The 23,905-nt window shown below is 38.2% G+C and overlaps 1 protein-coding gene and 1 long non-coding RNA gene across 4 annotated transcripts in view; one reads left to right on the forward strand and one right to left on the reverse strand.

Moving 5' to 3' along the window:
• LOC107548742 (prickle-like protein 2) overlaps positions 1 to 23,905 on the reverse strand; it is a 94,983-nt gene that overhangs the window by 37,055 nt on the left and 34,023 nt on the right. For 2 of the 3 annotated variants that reach the window (XM_016229546.1, XM_016229543.1), the window contains exons 1-3: positions 18,045 to 18,252; positions 16,779 to 16,934; positions 3,285 to 3,398 (exon numbers count right to left, since the gene is read on the reverse strand). In XM_016229546.1, the coding sequence (XP_016085032.1) occupies positions 3,285 to 3,398; positions 16,779 to 16,910 (246 nt within the window). In that variant the 5' untranslated portion in view covers positions 16,911 to 16,934; positions 18,045 to 18,252. Of the gene's footprint in view, positions 1 to 3,284; positions 3,399 to 16,778; positions 16,935 to 18,044; positions 18,253 to 23,905 lie in introns of those variants that run through there. The other variant, XM_016229544.1, reaches the window with a different exon arrangement.
• LOC107548747 (uncharacterized) lies at positions 2,975 to 6,047 on the forward strand. The gene is made up of 3 exons (XR_001604496.1): positions 2,975 to 3,075; positions 5,737 to 5,741; positions 6,038 to 6,047. It is a non-coding gene; the product is annotated as an uncharacterized lncRNA (long non-coding RNA).

Here is a 23,905-nt window from a genome sequence, read left to right on the forward strand (position 1 = left end):
AGCTTAGCTGCAGATATAGCCTAGCACGTCTAAAGTTCTATGAGCGCGAGATCACTTCTCTTTCAGTGCGAAAACTTCTTTATCTAATTTTCATAAAATAAAATGCTATAGTATTTATCTTTTCCACTCCATCGGTGAATTATGATTTTGAAAGAACACGCACCCGATGTCTGTTTGCTATAGCAAAAAACGCTATATGCATCTGATTATCAGATAAACCTTGCACTCTTATTTCAAGGTTGCTGTTAATGATGTGGTTATTTTAACAGTTTTCTTCGTTCATTCGGTTCAACGACATTGTTAAAACACATTTATCATTCAATGGAACTGTGCGTATGCTTTAGACACTTACATTTATGCTCCGTCCATGCAAATAAATGTGTAGCCTTCGACTGCTCAGGTAATGTCGTCGGCATGACCGAGAGCCACTGAAAAACTACAGAAAAGTAAAACTACTTCACTTTAGCATTACTGGCCACAAGTGTGGAGAGATCACACATCAGCTGCGAGACGAACGGAGTGCGAGCGCAATCCTGTGACAGTCACTGCAGGTGGTAAATAGTGGAGCGCGTGAAGGAGAGATGTGAGGGCACAAACACTGTTCAAGGTCTCCATTAATTCGTGCTTGTAGTAATTTAATGTGTATATATTTTGAAAGCATTGAATCGCTATAGAAATCGCGATTCATTTGATTCTTAGCATTTTAAATCGATTACTGTCCAAAATCGGCGATTCAAAAATCCATGTTTCAAGACCGATGCATATGCATCGTCATGGTTTGTAATCGATGCATCGAGAAAACGACTGAATCTTTACACCCCTACTTCTGACTCATTATGGCTATATGGTTACAGCCATACCAATTCATTTGAGTATGTGTAATTCTGTATGTGTGTGTGTGTAAGTAAGTGTGTGTGAATGGATGTATCTGTTTTACACTCTATGTTTTAGAGTGTAACCCCTTCGTTTCTGTCCACTTTTTTACTGCATTGTAGTTGAATTATTGATTTTATTTTACATAGTTGCAGTGTTACAGTCACACCAGTTCATAGATGTGGGCAGTGCCGGCCCGTAGGGTTGTGGGACCCTAGGCAAGATAACGAAAATAGGCCCCACTAGTATAAAAATGGTCATAGCAATTTAAACATATGTCAAGTCTGTCTGTGATCATGGGCATCATTGCATTTATAAAACAAATACTAATACTAAAGCAATACATATTATGTATAGCAGTCAGAACATCCTTTTTCCCCCGGCTCCATAAAGATACCGTTTGGATTCCATTTCTACTACAATTTCACTTTAATCTCTCTATCATTCTTTCATTTCAATTCCAAAATCTGAACCAACAAAATCTGCACACAAAATCTGAACTGTAATTAGAAAAGTTTTCAGAAAAGCTTTTTCTTTATTTGCCAGAAATGATAAAGAACACTAAGTTTGCTGTGCCTGTTTGTAGATCTGCACAATTTGGCCAAAAATATGATTTTCATATGAATATATGAATTCATATGAATATGAATATATGATTATATATCAATATGACTACTAATAATTGTATTATAGTTATAACTAAATAAATCATTAAATTTATTTAAACAAAGTAATAATTATCGATGATGATTATTATTAATATAGTTTACAAAAAACGTATGTTTCCTATTTTTACCCAAAATAAGATGTAGTGAGTAGCTGCAGCTGCTTCATTCATACTGGTAGCCGAGGGCACATAAGTGCAGTAAAGCCATAAATGAAAAAATCATAAAATGAAATACTCACAAAAATCAAGTTGGAGGAAATCCCTAATATGGACAAAGGCATATGCTATTGCTGCAGTAGCTGAATAAAATGCAGATAGGACGTTTTAACTGAGGAAGAATGAAGACAATAAACACACGATTGTGACTAAATGGTGTATCTCTGTTCTTCAAGCCATCACGGGTATTTTTTATTTGCATAATGTATATTTATAATGCAATGCTAATCGACATAGCCTTTATCACTGTATAGAATATTATAAAATGATTTTGCCTCATTCTGTGATATGAAACCACGTCAGATCACAAAAGGATGTTATTTCAAACACTTGACTGATGTTATGAAATGAATTTAGAGCAAAAACGTCATTAAATGTTTTTAAACGCACAGTACACCAGGTGCGTCATCTGTATGTGTGTTGACTTAAAGGGGCGCTGCAGATTGATAAGTGTTTGACATCAAAGTACTGCAACAGGATAGGAAAGCATGGAGAGCTGTCCATTAGTGTATAGCTCTCACTGTTCTTCGATGTCAAACACCGATCTGTCTGCACCGTGCTGCTTCAAGTCAAACACATCTTGAAATTTAAAAACAAAAAGTGGATCCCATTGCAAGAAAAAAAATAATCCACGTCCAGGCACTCACATAGCAGGCAGTGGTGTGCTTTTTTATATTTTGCCTGCTATGTGAGTGCCTGGACGTGGATTATTTTTTTTCTTGCAATGGGATCCACTTTTTGTTTTTGACATTTTGTTCCCTCTCTGGAGCACCCATAGTCTCGCTCATGAGTACCTTATGCGCCCCTGGTCAAGACTTTACATCTTGAAATTGAATTGACAACCTTGCAGCTGCGGGGCCCTCCCCTTAAGGAGGGGGCCCAGGCGACCGCCTGTTGAATGGGCCGGCACTGGGTGTGTGTGTATGTGTGTACAAGTGTGTGTCCGCATGTGTGTTGGTTTTGCACTCTAGATGTTTTAGAGTTTCACCCCTTCATTGCCGTGCAATTTTTTTCTGCATTGTGGGGGATTTGTAGATTGTACACACCAAAATCTTCTGTATTTTCGCTGTAAATTTTTCCCATTTCCCATTCATTTCCTATGGTCGGTCATTTTTGACCGAAGACAATGAGTGTAACAATTTTTTACGACCACTTAGCTTTTTCGAATCATGCTCTCAATTTCTTTGTGTGTTTACATACCAAGTGCCATAAAAGTCACCAAGTTTTGTACCATTCTGGTGAAGCTACGATTTTTACAAATTCAAAATGTAAAATTCTCCAGTCAGAAGTGACCGAAGACCGCACAAGGGTAAAGGCTGGTGCTAAATTCTGCAGGACAGTGGGTCTCCAGGAGCAGGGCTGAAGACCTCTGGTCTAGTGTTAAAATACGTAGAGACAAGTTGAACTCAAGATGATATCAAAACACATAACTATGTGTCTAGGACTGAACCAGCTGTAGTGTTTAGATATCTGCTGTAGTTATCCATTTTTGTATTAAAAACTTTGAGCCATGACTGTACTAACAGACCTCATTGTCATGCGGTGGCAGTTGTTGAAGGAGTTGCTTGATCCGATGCTTTTCACCAATGCTGTTGACATAAGGAACCTTATCCTCTGGGAAAAATCTGTAATACTGATGAACCTGTGTTTACACAAACATAAATAGACAGAGATAAACTGATCAAATAATTCATATAAACAACGAGGAACAATATCAAAGTTTGTCATAACAAAGACTACAGACATTGTGTATATAGGGGAAGATGGGGGAAATGCCCCCCTTAAGAACAATGTGGATTTACTTTTAAACTGTAACATATTTATATATAAGTTTAGCATGTGCAGAAAAATGATGGATCAGCCACTGTAAAAAAATAGAATAGAATAGAAAAAAAAATATATATATATACTGTATATGAGTTGTTGTGTCTCTGCTCCATTTCGTTTTGGAGCATGCCTTGGTTTGTTCTTTTGGTTACATTTAATTTGCAGATGCTTCTCGATAAGTCCTCCTTGTATATACACTCTCTTTTTATTTATTTTTTTCCCTGCCGGTTATTGTCTTTATGTTAATGCTCAGTTTCTCTTCAGAATGAGTTAATCCTTGTGTATAACCACAGAGCCCGTGACAGAATAACCAGCCTTAAAAAAATAGGTATACAAGTAGTTCTGCTCTGTTTGGAGCAAAAAGTACAAACCTAAAGGACCTGATCTAAGGCACGCCTGCCCAGAGATGGTCCTCAGGGGAGTTTCGCCACATTTGTGGAGTGGGTGCTGGTGAACAATGGATCTCCATTCACTGCTCCATTCACAGAGCGAATGCCTGAGCCTAGCGCAGACAGAAAGCCCCAGCCTGCCATGATGCATGAGATCTAAAAATCATTCTCCTTAGTCACTCTGGCTCCACCGCTATCTTTCGAGTTCCCATTTCCTCATTGTTCCTATAAGCTGTCTGCTCCACTGTGGCCCTCCAGGCCTTTAATATTCACATAAAATTACTAAATGGAAAATATAATAGCCATACATCACCAAACTTTCTCTGTTTAAATCTAGATTAAAGACACATCTCTTTGGCCAAGCATTCAAATAATGCATCTCATAATCTTTTACTGCAGTCATAATCTTTTACTGCAGTTATATCTAATCAAATGCACATTATTATTCGTTAGTTTGGGTTAAACAAATCATTTTTGCTTGGTTGGAACAGCAGCTACGCTAATTATGTTTGTACTTGTTTCTCTGTCTTTTGCATAACTAGGATTTACACAAGCTGATAATCTATGGTCAAGAGAAAATAGTGGCATCTATTGTCAAGAGAAAAAGATGGGAGATCATCTTACCCCACTAAATAAGTGGTCTTAGGACTGTTGCATTAACCACTTAAAAGTTGTGTGTAAAATCAAGGGGACTTGATCAATGTGTTGTTCTTCAGATCAGTCATTACACAACTTTAAAAATGTGGCAAAGATGCATCAGTGTCATATTTAAAATGGTGGTCATGGCTTAATATGTAATACTAAACAAAATCAGATGAATATTGTATAGAATGTTCTCTTGTCTATATTGTGGTAGTGTTTGAATAAATTAAATTATTCATGTAAATTTATTTTCTCAATAAAACTTTAAAAATATTAATTTACATTTATTGTATAATTTATGGTGTCACTTAACTATATATAGGCATATTTAACTATTATGTACATACATTTTAAATTATGATGCAATGCACTTATTGTGTATGTGTGTTGTTGTGTATGACTCTTGCCAGATTTTCATTTGCTGCTATTGAAGTTGGAATATGGGCAGGTTTATAATTGAGGTACCATCAATAGTGTAGTATGAAATTATATGAAGGTACTTTAAATGTAAGCACAATGTAACAACTCAGTTAGGTCCATATACAGTATATTTGGACACAGGGAATTTTTTTTGTTATTTTAGCTGTTGACCAAAACATATTTATGTTACAGTTATATAATGCATATGAGCTTTAAAGTGCACACTCTGAACTTTAATTTGAGGGTATACTCATCAAAAGTGGAGGAAAGGTTAAGGGATTACAGCCCTTTAATATATACCTTCCCCCCTTTTCAAGGGACCAAAAGTAATTAGACAATTGACCCAAAAGCTCATGGACAGTTGTGGGCTATTCCTTCGTTATTTCTACATCAGGTGAGCAGGTAAAAGTTCTAGAGTTGATTCTAAGTGTTGCATTTGGAAGATGTCAGACAATTGTTTGGCTTCAAAAACAAAACAGATCCATCAGAGAGATAGCAGAAACATTAGGAGTAGCCAAATCAACAGTTTGGTACATTCTGAGAAAAAAAAAAGAATGCACTGGTGAACTCAGCAACATAAAAAGGCCTGGACATCCACACAAGACAACAGTGCTGGATAATCTGAGGATCCTCTCTATGGTAAAGAAAAACCCTTTCACAACATCCAGCCCAGAGAAGAGCACTCTCCAGGAGGCAGACGAGTCTCTGTCAAAGTCTACAATCAAGAGAAGGCTTCACCAGAGCAAATACAGAGGCTTCACCACAAGCTGCAAGCAAGGCCAGATTAGACTTTGCCAAAAAAACATCTAAAAAACCAGAGCACTTCTGGAAAAGCATTCTTTGGACGGCTGAAATTAAGATCAACCGGAGCAGCTCATGATCCAAAGCACACACATCATCTGTGAAGCATGGAGCAGTGTGATGCATAAGCGTGCATGGCTTCAGTGGCTCTGGGTCACTGGTGTTTAGTGATGATGAGACAGAAGACAGAAGCAGCCAGAAGAATTATGAAGTGTATAGAGATATACTCTTTGCCCAGATTCAGTCAAATGCAGCAAAGTTGATTGGACTGCACCACATAGAACAAATGAACCATGACTCAAAACATACAGCAAAAGCAATCCAGAAGTTTTTGAAGGTAAAAAAAGTGGAATATTGGAATATAATAAGTGGAGTCAATCTCCTGATCTAAACCTGATCGATCAGCATTTCACTTTTTAAAGACAAGGTCGTGGGTTCGAGTCTCAGGTCCGGCAGGAATTGTAGGTGGGGGGAGTGAATGTATAGTGCTCTCTTCCACACATAATACCACGACTGAGGTGAGACCCTTGAGCAAGGCACCAAACCCCCAATTGCTCCCCGGACGCCGCAGCAATATGGCTGCCCACTGCTCCGGGTGTGTGTTCACGGTGTGTGTGTGTGTGTGTGTGTGTGTGTGTGTTCACTACTGGGTGTGTGCACTTGGATGTGTTAAATGCAGAGCACAAATTCCGAGTATGGGTCACTATACTTGGCCACACATCACTTCACTCACTTTTTTTTCAAAACTAAAGGCAGAACGACCCAAAAACACACAACAACTGAAGTCAGCTGCAGTAAAGGCCTTGCAAAGCATCACAAAGAAGAAACCCAGACTCTGCTGATATCCATGAGCTCCAGACTTAAGGCAGTCATTGCCTGCAAAGGATTCTCAACACAATATTAAAAATGAACATTTTATTTATGATTATATTTATTTGTCCAATTACATTTGAGCCCCTGAAAATAGGGGGAGTGTGTATAAAATGGTTGTAATTCCTAAGCATATTATGTTTGTTCAACCCCTCGAATTAAAGCTTAAAGTATGCACTTCAATTTCACCTTGATTGTTTACTTTTAATTCTATTCTGGTGGCATACAGAGCCAAAATTATGAAAATTGTGTCAGTGTCCAAATATATATGGACCTAACTGTATAAATTAGCCAGCAATAATTAGCCTGTATTGTATCAAATAGGTGCAAGATTTTTTTTTTCTCATGTAGGTACATAGTAAAGACAACAAATATAAAATTGGTCCCAAAATTCTGTATTTTACAGGAAAATCCATGAATGTGTAATTTCTTTCATGTAACAGAATAGCTTACTTTATAAAAACAAAGAGAAAAATCCCTTACTCTTAAACATTTTTCTGGTATATATATTCTATAGATATTCTCCACATACTCCTTTGGAATTGTCACAGATACACTAGAATCCCTCTCTCTAATTATGTCACTGCCCATGATTCACTCGGATTCAACTAAATACTGATCAAACCTGTTCCTCATTTATGGTCATTTAGGATTCCTTACATACTTTGCACTCTCATTCACTCATTGGCTGGACACTCATTGTTGCTGGTACCGCTATTAACTACAGGCTTATCATTACTTCCATACAGACTTCCCAACATTCTGGTGTTCTCAGCAAGTGTGTGCTCATGGTGTGTGTGCATTTTAATAAGAGAGACATTTATGGACACTAAAACAATTTAATTGGAGTTTCCTTTTCATGTCCTTACTGACACTTCATGGCTATGGATATTCAGTTGAATCAACAAACTGATTTGAACTGAATAATAACTTCACTGTTGTCTTTTTAGAGCTGATCTAAAGCAGAACTGAATTATTTTTGCATCATAGAATCATTACTTTCTTGTTTATCAATTTAAATCGATCGAAATTTGACGATCTATACTGTATAAAGCACTATAGAAATAAAGGTGACTTGGCTCGACTTGACCTGAAGTGTTAGTAAGATACCTTGGTTGTCTATGTCTTGTCCAGGACTTTTATGCCTAAAATGGCTGAATTTATGGCTGCTTTTCTCAACAATTATGCCAATATTTTCACATTGTTTGTGCTATTTTTATGTGAAAATCATGATTGTATTAGTCTGTGACAGTAATAGTAAAATTACCTCTAAATACATTTGAACATAATTACTGAAACTGTGTGTCTGTCAATGGTCACACCAGTATAGAACTCCTCACAGGTGTGCTTTGCTGAAAATATAGAATTGTAATAAACACAATAGCTTGCACACTAACACTGATTCAGTATGCAATCAGTGAAATTATTTAATGTTTTTCGTCCAAGGCTAAGCTGCCGCATTTGTGGAGTGGGTGCTGGTGAGTTGTGGATCAGCATTCACCATCTGCCCAGCGGAGGACATCAACAGCCTCACTCCAGATCCAGAGTCCAGTCAGCCATCACCCCACTGCACAGAGCATTTGCCTGAGTTGCCCACAGGCGGAGAGTCCGAGCCCGCCGCAACAAAAGAGGCAGTGCAAGAGGAAGCAACTGAGTCCATTATCACCCCAGAGCCAGAGTCTCACAAAAATATCCGACCAGGTGTGCGAGCCAGCAACATCAGCAGTTGCATTTGGAATACTATTGGAGTATGAGGGCATGAAGAAAAAGCCTCGGCCACATTCACATCAGGGTGAGCTACTGCTGGCCTCTGAATTCATATTTAAATATTTGGAAGAGGAAAATTTCTCCAGTCCTGCTGGTTCCGCCCAGCTCAGCATTTCCTGTGTCTCCTGAGTTCTCACCCAGCCTCCCTCTCCCACCTCCTCTTCCAAAATCCATCCGTTCCTCAGCCTCGCCTCCGCTGGCTCCTGTCAGTCCCTCGGCTCATCCTCAGTCTGCTCCACCCTACTGTGTGGATCCACTTCTGGCTATCCTGTCACCAGCATTGTCTAGGCATGAGGATCCCCTGTCTCCATCTCCAGCCTCTGAGTCCCGGACTCCACCTCGGCCCTCCGACTCATCGGGTCCATCTTGGCTCCTTGCTCTTTCATCTCCACTTGTGGCCTATCATCCCACTGACTCCACTGGGCTCCCTCATCTCTCTGGCTCCACCTTGGTCAGTCGTCGACCTGCCTCCGCCATGAGATTACACTCCCCTGGCTTTGCCTTGTCCCTCCATCCCGCAGGCTTCATTTGGCTCTGCTCCTGGCTCCTTCCTGGCTCTTTCCTCCATCACCACCCTGGTATCTCATTCCATCAACTTCCTGCTCTTCCTTCCCATTTGCCTGCCAGTTCTATTATTAGTTTCCATGTTTTTTTTTCTCCTGGATTACATTCCCCATGTATTTAAACCCTCAGTTTCCCTCAGCTCATTGTCCTGTATTGTTTGTATGTATGATTCTTTGTTGGTGTTTTCTCCTTGTGGATTTATTAAAAAGACTTCTTGGATCCTATTCTTTTGTTGTGTGCTTTATATTAGAGTAGCACATAACATACAGTATACATTATATTAAGTATTACATATACTAGGTTAATAGTAGCCTTCAATAAACCATAAATGAGACAAATGTGCAATGTTAAACCATGGTCTGCCTGCTCCCCAATAACAAACTCTTTCTAAGGTTCTTGTTGTGGGACCTAAAGTACGGAAACCCACCTGATATGTACAAGTGGCAAGTCCTTTCATTTGTCAAAAAATGCAGCCCATGTTGTGTGACATTTGCAATACAGCAACATGTTTTCACCCATTGCCAGCAAGGTGATAAGATATAACAGTCCGTGCTGCCTTTACGTTGACAAATATTTTCAGGTAGGGTTGAGATCCATCAGTGGGTGAGGAATGAGGTCCCGGTGGTTAGCTATCTTTCTAAGGCCATGTCCACACGAACACGGTATTTTTATAAACAAAGTTTTTGAAAATCTTCACCCTGGCAGGCGTTTTCAGAAACGGCACACTTTGATATCTGTGTTTAAACTAAACTCATTTAAATCTTGCCAGTTTGAACATTCAACAGTCAGAAGACGCAAGCTTGCACACGCAGTGAGAAGATTTGTGTGTGTGCTCATCCGAAGCTCGTAAACCTGCGTCTCAGAACGTGCACAGATATTAAGTATTGTGTTTGAATGGACAAATTCACACAAAAAATTATGTCAAAATGCCCGTCTTGGTAAGTATCCTCACAGACATAGCCGGCTGAATGTACAGTATCAGTGCACTGGATCAGTGCATTATCTTAAAGTGACAGCACTTTCTTAATATTAATCAAACAGCAACAACAAGGAAATCACTCACTGCTCTTGACTGAATTGCTTTTGTAACTTTAATAAAGATTAATCTTTAATTTATACAGTCAAATATGCAATGTTTCTTTACATTTGATTACTTTATTCAATTTCTGTACCTAAAAAAATACTTCTGGCATGAAACTCTAGATGGCGCAGTCCGATAGGTCTAACTCAATCTGACCAAATTACATCATCATCACATGGTACAGCTGATTGGTTCTCTCCTGTATCGGTAGCCAATGAGCTCGGTGCTCAACATTCAAATATATGACTAGGGCTTGCCGTAGCAGTCGCAGCTTCCTTCAGAAACCCTCCACCTTCCCCAGCTCCACCTGTATAGATCTGCTATGAGGTGATTCATGTATGCTATATGGGGCTTATTTCATGTATGTTATATTTGCAGCAGCAATATTTCTTACATACTCACAGCAGCATGTTGTGGATTTATTGGCAGTAGGAAGTCTCGGTACTTTCTCTGCTGCAGAAGCAGCAGCAGCAAATCTATTCCGCCAAGACCAAATACATTAACATTGTCATGTACATTACCATGCCAATCCCTCCGAGAGTTGTCATGACAGAACTATTGTTAGACCTACCTAAAAAAAAACTGAAAGCACTGTTTATTTTATTTGTATTTTTACTCTGTTGTTTATTTGTGATGTTGCTTGTAGTTAGATTTTTTGTTCTTATTTTCTTTATTTTTATTTGACAGCATCATTTTTTTCCTAAACATAGCACATATCGAACCATACCAAAACCTTGATACAAACTGAACTGTAAGTTGAACCGTTGCACCCCTAGTCCCTAATGCTGTATTGGGGGTTGCCAGGAGAACCTGTTTGTCAATTACGTTGCAATAATGCTATCAATTAAATATTGGACATTAATTTGACAAGAGTCATAAGAGATTTTAACAGGAAAAACCACTGTTGTAAATTTGCCTTATGAGGGTGTTGTGGAGTGAAAGAGGCGGACACCTGGGGCATGAACCAAAAGAAATGACCAGCTTCATGCACAGGCCACAATTGTTCCAAAGATAGCTCTTCATCCTGACTGGCTAACTCAGCTCAGAGGATGTGGGACAGACCCTGGTGGTAAATTGTTTAGCAGAGAATTGTTGGGCCAACCACTCTGTGCTGCTAACGTGGAGAAAGTTAGCACATAATCTTCAGTGGTGGCATTCCCTTGTTTAAAAGTCATGATCCTTCTTGATCACCCCCTCTCCTAGTGCTCCCAAAAGAGCAACGTAAAATTATCCAGAGAGGACAGAATTGCAATGTCTTACTCCTAAATGGCGTGTGCCCAGTCCAGTCCTTTTACTTAAATCTGAGAGACGATTAACGTTACCTTTACCTTTTAGCAGCAAATTCTTATGGTTGCAGGGCAATGTAAAGAGAACAGTAAAGCTGGAACCCATCGACATTGGCCAGGCGAACTGTTAAACTTTCTGAGAAGAGTGGGGTGACAGTTTACTGTAACTAGAGAAATAGGAGGGGTGCACAGATGGAGACAATTGAGCTGAGGAGGCCTGCTGGTGCAGCTGGCACAAGACCTCATCCATCACTACTGTTGGCGATTGAGCTGTTGGTTGTGTTCAGGTAAGATTACAAAATGAAAAGATACTCTTTGGTTTTAAACTGTGGTATGTAATATGCTCTCCCACAGAATCAGACACTGCTACTTTTTATGTAACACATTTTCCATTATGAATCATGATACATCTTGATTCATTTATTCATTAAGTTTGATTGATTTCTTACCACAAGCGAACTGCTGAGTTCATTTTCAATTGGGCCAAGCCTGCGATTGTTTATATGTAAGCCAAAACAAACCAAACTAAAGGAGAAAACATGCCAGGTTCCAAAAAAGAAAGCTGAATAAAAAAAATAAAACAAAACCTCTCAAAACAACTCTGAACTGTGGATCATTTATAATTGCTTTGGCACTAATTCATTCAATGACTTTTCAATGATCTATCAAATTACATGACCCCCCCCCAAAAAAATCTGTCAAAAGTTAAAAACCCAACATATTACAAAACTAAAAAAAGACAGCAATAATATCACATTGAAATATATTCTAAATGTAATTTTTTTTTTAATATTATTAAAAACAATTAGGAATAGTTTTGTACTGTAACATAAACATGTAACATAATGCAGTGAATTCCGAACAGTAGAGTGTGTCATTCAAGTTTTGTAAAGAAATGTTACAAAATAAAAAACTCTCTTATACCTGTTGTTAGATTCAATGACTTTTCAATGATCTATCAAATTACATGACCCCCCCCCAAAAAAACCCGTCAAAAGTTAAAAACCCAACATATTACAAAACTAAAAAAAGACAGCAATAATATCACATTGAAATATATTCTAAATGTAATTTTTTTTTAATATTATTAAAAACAATTAGGAATAGTTTTGTACTGTAACATAAACATGTAACATAATGCAGTGAATTCCGAACAGTAGAGTGTGTCATTCAAGTTTTGTAAAGAAATGTTACAAAATAAAAAACTCTCTTATACCTGTTGTTAGCATCTTTAGGTCATTGTTTTATGAATCACAAAGTGTGTTTGTTGGGTGACAAAAAAAAAAAAACCTGTAAGATGCACTATATGCCATGATGTTTTTTTTACGTAAGCTCATTAGGACAAGGTGGTATGGCAAATATGGTAACTGGTGGAATATGGTTATGGTGTCTATCAGTGCAAGTGAGTTTTAATTATGATCGCCAACAGAGGGGGACATTGCTAATTGAGATGAACATCACAAATCTGTAAACACAGGTATTCTGGTTTTGAGAAATTTTGTGACATTAAAATATGATAGGTGTGTGTCTGCTAAGTTTGTCTGAAAGTTACCTGGTGCGTATGTGTTTGTCACAGCCATCACTAACACAAGCTAATTGAATGCCCTGTGGAGCAGCATCCCCGTCTCCCGAACATGCCTTCATTAGTGACAGCCAGGTAACCATTGTGTTTGCCATTAACTTCAGCACTATTTGTCACTGTTGTGAAATTAAACCACTATTAAAACATCAATACAGCCAGATTAATGGAGGGATTTTTCTGAATGAATGAATGATTCTACGCTTCACTTATTAGGATTTCATGTTCCCCAACTTCATATTTCTATATTCAGAATATAATTTACAGTAATCTTTACATTAAAACTTCTCATAGCATTATTTAAGCAATTTATTTTATTTATTTAGTCATTTATTAGACACTTTTATCCAAAGCGACTTACAAATGAGGACAACATTTGTGCTACAAAATTGTAGTATTAAAACAACTAAAAACAGATCCAAACCTAAAAGCTAAAACTTTATAAATACTACCTATACACATTTTAAAAATAAAGAGATTAAATAAAAATGACAAATGCATACAAAAAAAATTAAAAAACTTATTTAAATGAAAAACAAAAAATAAAGCTAAAAACAATTCAAAATATTAAAGAACAAAAGGTATCAGTAAATTCAATACATATATTATTTAATTTCCATTCAGTTTGTTGAAGTATTAAAATAACTCAAATTAAATAAAACTAAAAACTTAATAAAAGACCTATACAGACTTACTAAATTCAGACATAATGTAACTAAAATTAAAATAAATAACAAATACAAATAATACAAATCAAATTACATTAGTTTATCAGTAATCCTAAAAAAATAACACTGTCAAACATACATACTAAAAAACAACAACTTACTTACACATAGTAAGAAATGGTTATACAAACTGAAACAGAAGCGAAACAAGTAAGAGGAAATTGTAATTGCAGAGTAAATGGATTTTGAAAAATGGTTAGATCAATTTTGTGATACTGATTTTATGATTGGTGTAACTGTCCTATAGTATATAGTGTTAATGAAGGTAATTAAAACATGTTAAACAGTATGTAACTTTAATATTTGTATTTGTGAGAGAGACATAGAGACAGATGAGGATCGATGAGCATGCCTGATTTGCTGATGAACATTTCATGGTTGAACAGATGGAAAGGAAATGGCTCATGTCACAGTATGTAAGATGGTGCCGATGCTGATGGCTGCCTCCGTGGCGTGCTCCGCAGTTGTTTTTATGTTTTTGTTAGTTTGTCCTGTCTTTAGTTATATCCCTGCAATCAGTTTCACCAGAGACGAATTGCTGGACATTCGGAAGTACACACCACCCGATATTTCACCTGTTTTTGATTATTCTGATGTTTTGCTGGACATTGTTGTCGGGGGAGCTGTGGCGCTGATTACTCGCTTCAGGACGCGCAGACGGGGGAAGCGAGCCGGCGCGCTCGTGAAGCTCAGACAGCGCGGATTCAGAACGCCATTGCCAAGCATCCATCTGGCAAATCTCCGCTCTCTACCCAACAAAACAGATGAACTTCTTCTGCTCTCCCAGACAAATAAGGATTTTTCAAACCTGGCTGAAAAACGCCATTCCGGACAGCGCGTTGAGTCTGCCGGGCTTTCAACTGTTTAGAGCAGATCGCGACGCAGAATCAACGGGGAAATCGCGCGGCGACGGGACATGCTTTTACATCAATGAGAGGTGGTGTACAGATGTAACTGTGTTAAAGAAGATGTGCTGTTCAGATCTAGAAGTGCTCTTCATTAATTGCAAGCCATTCTATTCGCTGCGGGAGTTTTGCTCGTTCATTCTCGTCAGTGTGTACATTCCTCCGCAAGCACACGTGAGCACCGCTTTACAGAAACTCGCTGATCTGATCACAGACACAGAACGACAACACCCAGACTCTGTTTTAATCATTCTCGGGGACTTTAATAAAGCCAATCTCTCCCGTGAACTGCCAAAATACAGACAGCACATCACATGTCCCACCAGAGACAGTAATATATTGGATCACTGTTACACCACAATAAAGAATGCATATCACTCTGTTCCACGGGCAGCTTTGGGGCTCTCTGATCACTGTTTGGTTCATCTTATACCAACCTACAGGCAGAAAATGAAATCAGCTAAACCTGTATTATGGACTGTAAGAAGATGGATTAATGAAGCAGAGCAGGATTTACAAGCTTGTTTTGACCACTCTGATTGGAGCGTCTTTGAAGCTGCTGCCACCGATCTGGACAAGCTCACAGAGACTGTAACATCTTATATCAGTTTCTGTGAAGACATGTGCATTCCTACCAGGACTCATTTAACTTACAACAATGACAAACCATGGTTCACTGCAAAACTCAGAGAGCTCCGTCAGGCCAAAGAAGATGCTTACAGGAAGGGGAATAATGTCTTGTATAAACAGGATAAATACACACTGGAAAAGGAGATCAGAGTGGCAAAGAGGAATTATTCTGAAAAAATAAGGACTCAGTTCACTTCCAGCGACTCGGCATCATTGTGGAAAAGTCTAAAATATATCACCAATTACAAGACACCATCCCCCAGCACTGTGGCAAATCAACACCTGGCAGACGATCTGAACGAGTTCTACTGAAGGTTTGAAAAAGCACCCCACACCCGCCCTGAACACCTCTCCACACAACCATACACACCTCCAACAACCCCCCTCTCCCCCACACCTGCAATTCAGATCAGCGAAGAAGAGGTGATTTATCTAACACACATACTCAGTCTACACCTCAACTTTGCACATAATATTCAGTACCTGTACATAAAAAAACTGTCTATTGTAATATACCTGCACATACAACTGTCAATTTATATATTTTTATTCCTTATTTACTTGTTCTATTTTTTATTATCTGTGTTCTGTCACTGTCATTCTGTTACACTGTGGAAGCTTCTGTCAAGAAAACAAATTCCTCGTATGTGTAAACATACCTGGCAATAAAGCTCATTCTGATTCTGATTCTAAGTCTCTCTCTCTCTCGCTCTCATAAGTTCAAGTTGCTTTATTGGCATGACATTTGTATTATAGTATTGCCAAAGCTTAAAAATATATGTCTCTCTCTCTCTCGCTCACTCACACACACACACACACACACACACACACACACACACACACACACAAACAGGGTTGTGCACTAACATTTTGGGGGCAGGTGCTCCTGTGAAAAAAGAGCACTCCTCTCATAATTATTTATAAAAATATATATATCTAAATCTATATGAATTAATCTAATGAAATCTGTCAGAATATGTCCTTGTCATATTTCATTCTAAAATAAAAAAGATATATTTTGCTTATGCTTACAAAAGAAGCCTAACAAAATAAACAAACAATGTAAAGCAAACAAATAATTCTATACACACACACACACACACACACACACACACAAACAGGGTTGTGCACTAACATTTTGGGGGCAGGTGCTCCTGTGAAAAAAGAGCACTCCTCTCATAATTATTTATAAAAATATATATATCTAAATCTATATGAATTAATCTAATGAAATCTGTCAGAATATGTCCTTGTCATATTTCATTCTAAAATAAAAAAGATATATTTTGCTTATGCTTACAAAAGAAGCCTAACAAAATAAACAAACAATGTAAAGCAAACAAATAATTCTATAATTATGAAAATTTTGATTTTATAATTTTTATATTATAGTATTATTATAGTATAATGTTTATATATAATACCAAATTCATGACAGAACTAAAACCTGCCCAACATTTATTGCTTTTAGCATTTTTCTTATGGAATACCATCCTTCAGTTGAAAAAGACTGACATGCTGACATGAACCTACCTGTTCAGGTTTGAGGCCAGGTGGCACCCAAGCGTACTCCTCTAGTGCACAGCCAGAGTCATCATCAGAAGTTGAGTTCCTCTGGAAGTCAAACATGATTTTAGAGACCGTCCTCTCCATATCCAGAGCCATATCACTACTTCATACCATTAATCACTGCAGAAAGACACAGACAGACAGGAATGAGAAATGCAGATGTAACACATTACACAGTTACAGATGCTGATATCGCAGACCCTTGCATGCATTTCATTTTCAGTTCATAAACATACACTGTTGATATTCAGTATGTGATGATTAAGTTGTTTCAGTTATGTATTAGCTGACCAAATGCTCAATAAATGTACGTACACTGACAAAGTATTGAAATCATATGTATTGAAATTGCCTGCATGGAAATTTAACCAACTCATTTTCTGATAATGCAACATTGCTATTACAACATAAATGCAATGAGGGTTCTCACTGAACGTAAACAAAACACAAAATTTAGACAGGTAAAGTTATCATTTGCAGTTTGATGACCACCTAAATTCTGATTCAAAATATTCATGAAAAATTATTTTTGGTAAAAAAAAAATAAAAAAGGGGTATTCATTGTCAATTACAACACTCCTATGCTAATGTAATTTATTGTGCAACTGCTATTTTTATTTATTTATTTTTTCAGAAAAAAAATCTAAATAAACTAGTTTTGTTGCATGGATATTACAATATCTCAAACTACACAGCACATAGAAGACAAAGCCATCGGAATGCATCAAAATGTCTTTAAAACATGTTTGAGCACACATTTGATGCATGATGCTGAGAAAGTAAAAACAATGTTTTTAATACTAATGTTATTATCTGCAGTAACATGTCAGCCATGCAAAAAAATCAACCCATGATAAATTCAAAATAATTAAAATCCTTGATCATTTGAGCACCTGCAAGCTTTCTCTCCCATTACGCTCACATTACACATTATACAATCTTATAACATACAAGACGTCATTGTGTCATCACACTTCACTTGCACAAAACATGAACCTTAATTTGATCTTTCGGGTCAACAGGAAAAACAAGGAGAAAAAGAAAGAGTCTGAATAAAGTGTTCAAAGATAAGAAAACCATACAGCTACAATGATTTCCAATATCATGCTATTAGATCAAATCCGTTAGAGGATACAGTAGCGACCATGTTTAAATAGGTATTGGAAGCCTGTTTCTATAATATCACTATCATAAAGATACAACATAAATTCAAATGAAAGACATACAGACCTGCATCTTCATATCAGCATCCAAAAAATAACCTGAGGGCTGTGAGAACCAGAAATAGAGAAAAAAAGAAAAACGCAGTGCTAAAGCAACGCGAAAATAAACGCTTTTCTCTTTTATGTGTCATGCCTCATCCTTCGCTCTCACTCTGCTTGTGGATTTGACTGTTTCTGTGTGGGTGTGTGAGAAAGAATGAAAGCAAGGGAGGAGGGAGGGAGTGAGGAAGAGAGAGGGAGGGAGTGAGGGTGGAAAGAGAAAATGTCTTATTTGTGTAAAAGGCAACATTAGAGCAAGCTCTCAGCTGAAGGACTGACGTTGACCTTCATGTCTTTTTAGACTTTTTATAACATCACAATACTGCAGTCATATGGCATATATTTATTTTACATTTGTGTTCTTAGTATGTGTACATTTACTATACAAGAAAAGACGCAAACACAAATATACAGTAAACAGTGACTGAGGGCCAAAAAAACAAGAAGTGTATATCTTGTCTTATGAACATGGTGGCAAACAGCGCAGGTTTGGTAAATAATCAGGTTTAAGCAAATAAATTGCATCACTGCGTCAAAGTTCCAACGTTATATCATAATAAAACCTGACTTTTTAATATACATTCTCTTCTGAGCATCAGAATGACTCACAAAGTGTGAGTGACCACAAGCATGAAACAGAGAACAGTTGAATGCAGTGGAAGTCAGGGACATCTTAGGTAAATCTGCCATATCCAACTTTGGATGAAACAGGACAGGACTACACAACAACCAAGCGTTTTCTTCTGTGTTTGTGTAGGCTATGTGCCAGGCCCGAGTTTGATATTTTTGATATTTGGTATATGTTAATAAAATCCATAAAACAATACACAAACTCACATATATTGTAAATACACTGATTTCATGAACTTCAGAGGTGAAGACAAGCATTTCTGACCTGAGCAAAAAACTGCATGTAGGCTTTCAGTGAGGATGATGAAGATGAGAAAATAATTCAAACCCACACACGTGGCGTCAGTCAGTGACGGTGAGTGGGCTCTCGACACATGACAGCGCCTCATAATACAGCTGTAATTACTGCTGCTGCATTTGAGTTGATAATTAAGCCTCAGCGATGGCTACACGTCACTATGTGTTAATGACAAAATGATACGCACTGGGCTTACTTTATATGTTCATGAAGGGTAATTTTTTTTCTGAAGAGCCCAGTTAATATTTAGCAGTCTATATCTACATATAATTTAGTCCAATTTGTGGAAACAGAGTATCTGAGATGTTCGGCTATGCACCATTACTAGTAAACAAGTGAATTTATGGAATATGCTGCTTTACAGTCATAAGTATATTAACAATAAAATAAATCAATACAAACATAAGCAGGTCAGTAGTTCCAAATAAAGTTTTCTGCATGCCCTCTAGATTTAAGATTTCCACATGGCTAACAATAATAAATACCCCCACGGACAGAGGGTCTCAAGTCATATCTACAGACAAAACGTAGCTTTAGCATCATTTTAGATATCATTTTATTGATTCTAAAGCACACATAGCATTGCATCAACCTTTACAGCCTCCTTGTCATTGCACAGGAACACACAAAGATGTTTGAGCATTTGGAGTGCTCTCACTGACCGTGAACACATTAATCATTCAAACTAACAGCAGGATGCTGGCTTTGTCTCTTTCCAGTGAACAGTGCTCGTGCTCTGGTCGCCATGGAGCTCTCTGCAGTGACAAGTCTCCGTGGAAACCTTGTGCAGATCCAAGTGCAAGAAAGCATACCCATATTTATCAGTCAGAGAGTGCAAACCCATGACCCTTAAATCATCACTCACAGTCCTCTGCTTTCCATTTGCCCCACTCATTTTCTTTGCATCAAATTTCAACTGTTCTCTGTTTCATGCTTGTGGTCACTCACACTTTGTGAGTTAGCAGGGTTATTCTGGAAAATCAATCCATCCATCAATCAGTTAATCCAGGAAGCCAGCTGAACAAAAAGTGAAATTCTGTTTTATAAATCCTAAATGAATCCTATTTTAGTACCAAGATTTGTTTTGCTTTGTGGCATTATGTAATATTTGTTATGACATTATTTTTTATTTTCATGCATTTTACACTCCTTTTACTCTTAAAGGGGTCATCGGATGACCATTTTCCACAAGTTGATATGATTCTCTAGGGCAGGGGTTTTCAAACTTTTTTGTCAGCCAAACAACCTAAATTATTTACTTGAAGTACCCCCTGAGATTTTAAGTAAATATTTCAATAATTGAATGGCACATCTGCATGTTTAACTTTAAAAACATGTATTTTTATCAGTTTTAAAGTTTCAGTAGTATTTACATAGCTTATTGTTATTATTACACTCAACAAATTATAAAAATTCATATTACTGTAATTTACAATACAATTATGACATTTGTTCCACGCATTTTTTTAACACAAGGTTTCCCAAAAAGATAATTATTTTTATACATTTAAGATTTTACATTTACATCACACATTTGTATAAACCTGTAACATTTCTTAATTTATTTTTTTATTAATTTGTTAATGCTATACACTCGTAGGCATTCTGTGTACCAACTCACGAACCCCCTTGCAATTCCCCCACGAACCCCACTTTGGGAAACCCTGCTCTAGGGTCTTAATAAAAAGTCTATAACATACTTTGGTTGAAATTTCTCAATGGTAGTGTAAAAAACCCTTTTTACCTTGTCAAAAACAGCTCTGTTCACAGCGTGACGTTTTGGTGCATGTCCCTTTAAACGCTAATGGGATCTGCTGACCCTGCCCCTCTCTTCTGTGGTGTGACGAGCCGTTCTCTGAGACTGTAAACTTTATCCGCATTTAGCTGCGGAACTTTATTAGGTACTAACACATTATTAGGAAAGGCGATTTGCAAAGATTCATAAAAAAACCTTATACTCACTTCTTCTGTAGGTGAAGCTGGATCACGAATTATTCGTGCGAACATAAACACATTTAGGCATACTGGGGGCACATTCCCTTTAAAAACAAAAGTAATCCACTGCATCTTCAAAGGCTCAGATGTCGGGAGTAAATGATGACTGCTATGTTCATTATTGTAACGGGGCTGACGAGACATGAGACGTGTGGATCCATCTGCAAGCTTTTATTTAAGAGACGTGGTTGTAACGAATCAGCCAATACTCAGCAGAGAATGGTAGTTTGAGTGAGTATTATATAGTAAGTGAGCGATATGAAACAGCTGTGTGCAATCAGTGCTGTGTGCAATTAGTGATCTTGTGTACATCTGCTCCAGCGGTGAAACAATGACAGACTGATGACAGCTCACTCAGAGCGGGTCTAAGGGAAAACACCAGTGTCAGTCAACAACCGTGGGAGGGGCCTGTGCCTGTGTGACGTCACTCTGCCAAGAATCTGTGAACAGCTTGATCTGAGACAGTGGTCATGATTTATTGGGATTTTTTAAAAAAAAGCACTGGGTGGATTTTTATCATTATAGGGTGGTTGTGTACACACACTGCCAAGACACAAAAGTGAATTTTGCTTCCGATGACCCCTTTAAATGTTTCATTCCTATAGTCTATTCAGACTGTATTGATCATTAGTCTCATTTGATTCATTTTAATAAAATACATTATTTCATCTGTGCTATTTCATCAGTCTTTTTTATTTACATTGTACAACAGAAGAAAGTACACCACTGTTCAAGATCACCAAAATTGTATTACACCTCAATAATGGCTTTATTATTTATTTATTTATTTACTTGCTTACCTATTTACTTATTTTTACGTAGCATATTTCCTCTTGAGAACAGCCAAAAAAAATCTGTTACAATAAATGTGTATGGATAAATACAAAGTTCTGGCATGAAACTCTAGATGGCGCAGTCCGATAGGTCTAACTCAATCTGACCTAATGATATCATTATCACATGGCACAGCTGATTGGTTCTCTCCTGTATCGGTAGCCAATGAGCTCGCTGCTCAACATTCAAATATATGACTAGTGCTTGCTGTAGCAGTTTGCAGCGTCCTTCAGAAACAGCGAAATCAACATCTAAGGGTGCTTTCACACCTGTAGATCGATTGCTTTGTTCCGAAACAGGGATTCAAATTATTACAATGTTGCTTTTTATTCTTGGTGTGGTTCGCTTTCACATGGCAAAGTTTCTAAACGGACCAAATTTGTTAATACAAGTCATGCGCGAGTAAACTGTTCTCTCATTGGTCAATTTTCCGGGATTCCACCGCTGTCAAGGCTGTCATCCGTCAGGATGGCACGACAACAGCTTTGTGGGCTTATTGTTGTTTTTGGGGGTTTTTTCGTAGCTGTTTTTGAGCATTTTGAGCAGGAGTCCAGGATTCATCGGGAAAACATTTTTAAAATGCACCTACTAGGAAGAAGAGCAATAAGACGGCATTATAAAATGAAAGTGTGCTTTTTTATTTTGAATGGCGAAGACATGCTCTCCCAGATACATTCACAGGTTCATTTTGAAGTATTGGCAAAACAACAAAGCTAATGCTTTTCACGGAACTTATGTAATTACCCATTATACATTGTGATATAGCCTGGTTCCTTGGTCCGTTAGATCAGATTGCTTTCTCACTACAACCGAACCACTCCAGAGTTTGTTTTCAATCGAGCCGAGACCACCTCGTTCAGGCGATCTCGGACCGAAACAGCAGGCCAGGTGTGAAAGCACCCTAAGATAAGTGAATCCGTGTATCATTCGTTCACTCGTTTTTTTTATTTAATATTGAAAGTTGAAAAATGAGGCAAAATAATAGTCCTCAGCTGCTGCAGGTGTACGGATTTTTAATGCATTTATTGCAACTACATTTCATCATTCTCATCAAACAACCAGACAAACAAATGGCTCGAAACAACTCGTCCCGGGACAGAGCCTAGACAGGGCCTCCTTCTGTGTAGATATAAATTCTATGCTTTGCATCACGGCTGTCATAGTCTACTGTCACGAATCCGGTCCGTGACCTTCCGGCCGATTGCCACTAGAGGTCATTCTACCATTACATTGACTCTCACACAGCTGAATTCACTGATCACACAGCCGTCACTAATCACACGCTCACCTGAGAGCCATTACCCACTCTATTTAACACTCTTTCAGTTCCTGTTCAGATCGCCGTGTATTGTTCTGCGTTTATCACTCATCTAGCGAAAGCTGCATTACTGAGCCTAGTGTCTTGTTTTCTTCGCCTTGCCTTGTCTGTTCCCCGTGTTCTGATCACTGCCTGTGTACCTGGATTATCCCTCGAGTCTTGCCCAATTGGATACTGTTCGCCCCTGCCTGGACCTTTGCCTTGTACCTGGATTATCCCTCTTGCCTTGCCATCAATATACCTGTTTGCCATTTTCTGACCTTATGCCTGTCACGTCACAGCTGATCTTCCAGAGTCACATCACGTCACAGCAGATCATCATGAGTTTCGTCAGGACACAGCTGATCGTCAGGAGTCTTGTCATGTCCTGTCTGTTGCACCCAGATCGTCAAGGTCAGTCTTTCGGTATCCCAATCTGGTATCTAGTGTGAGGGATACACCACTGGTGTCTGCACGCACAGCTGGTATCCCCAAACACACTAACTCTAACCCTTCTGTTCCTGAACTAATTCCCCTGTCTGAAGTGTTTCCCCTGATGGGGATCGGTTTTTGGTGTGTTTGGGCTGCACACACCACCACAGAAATCCCAGAGATCCTGCAGAATCTCCTGAGGTAGGGGTGCTCACTGCTGTGTTCCCCGAAGCGATGGTGCCCGCTCCAGTTTCTCCAGAGGTGGCAGCGCATGCTGCAGAACCTCCCAAAGCGGCGGTGCTTGCTTCAGCTCCTTGCGTGGTGGTGGCACCCAGAAACGCAC

The sequence above is a fragment of the Sinocyclocheilus grahami genome, unplaced genomic scaffold (assembly GCF_001515645.1).
Source record: "Sinocyclocheilus grahami isolate Dianchi unplaced genomic scaffold, SAMN03320097.WGS_v1.1 scaffold354.1, whole genome shotgun sequence".
Lineage (NCBI taxonomy): Eukaryota > Metazoa > Chordata > Actinopteri > Cypriniformes > Cyprinidae > Sinocyclocheilus > Sinocyclocheilus grahami.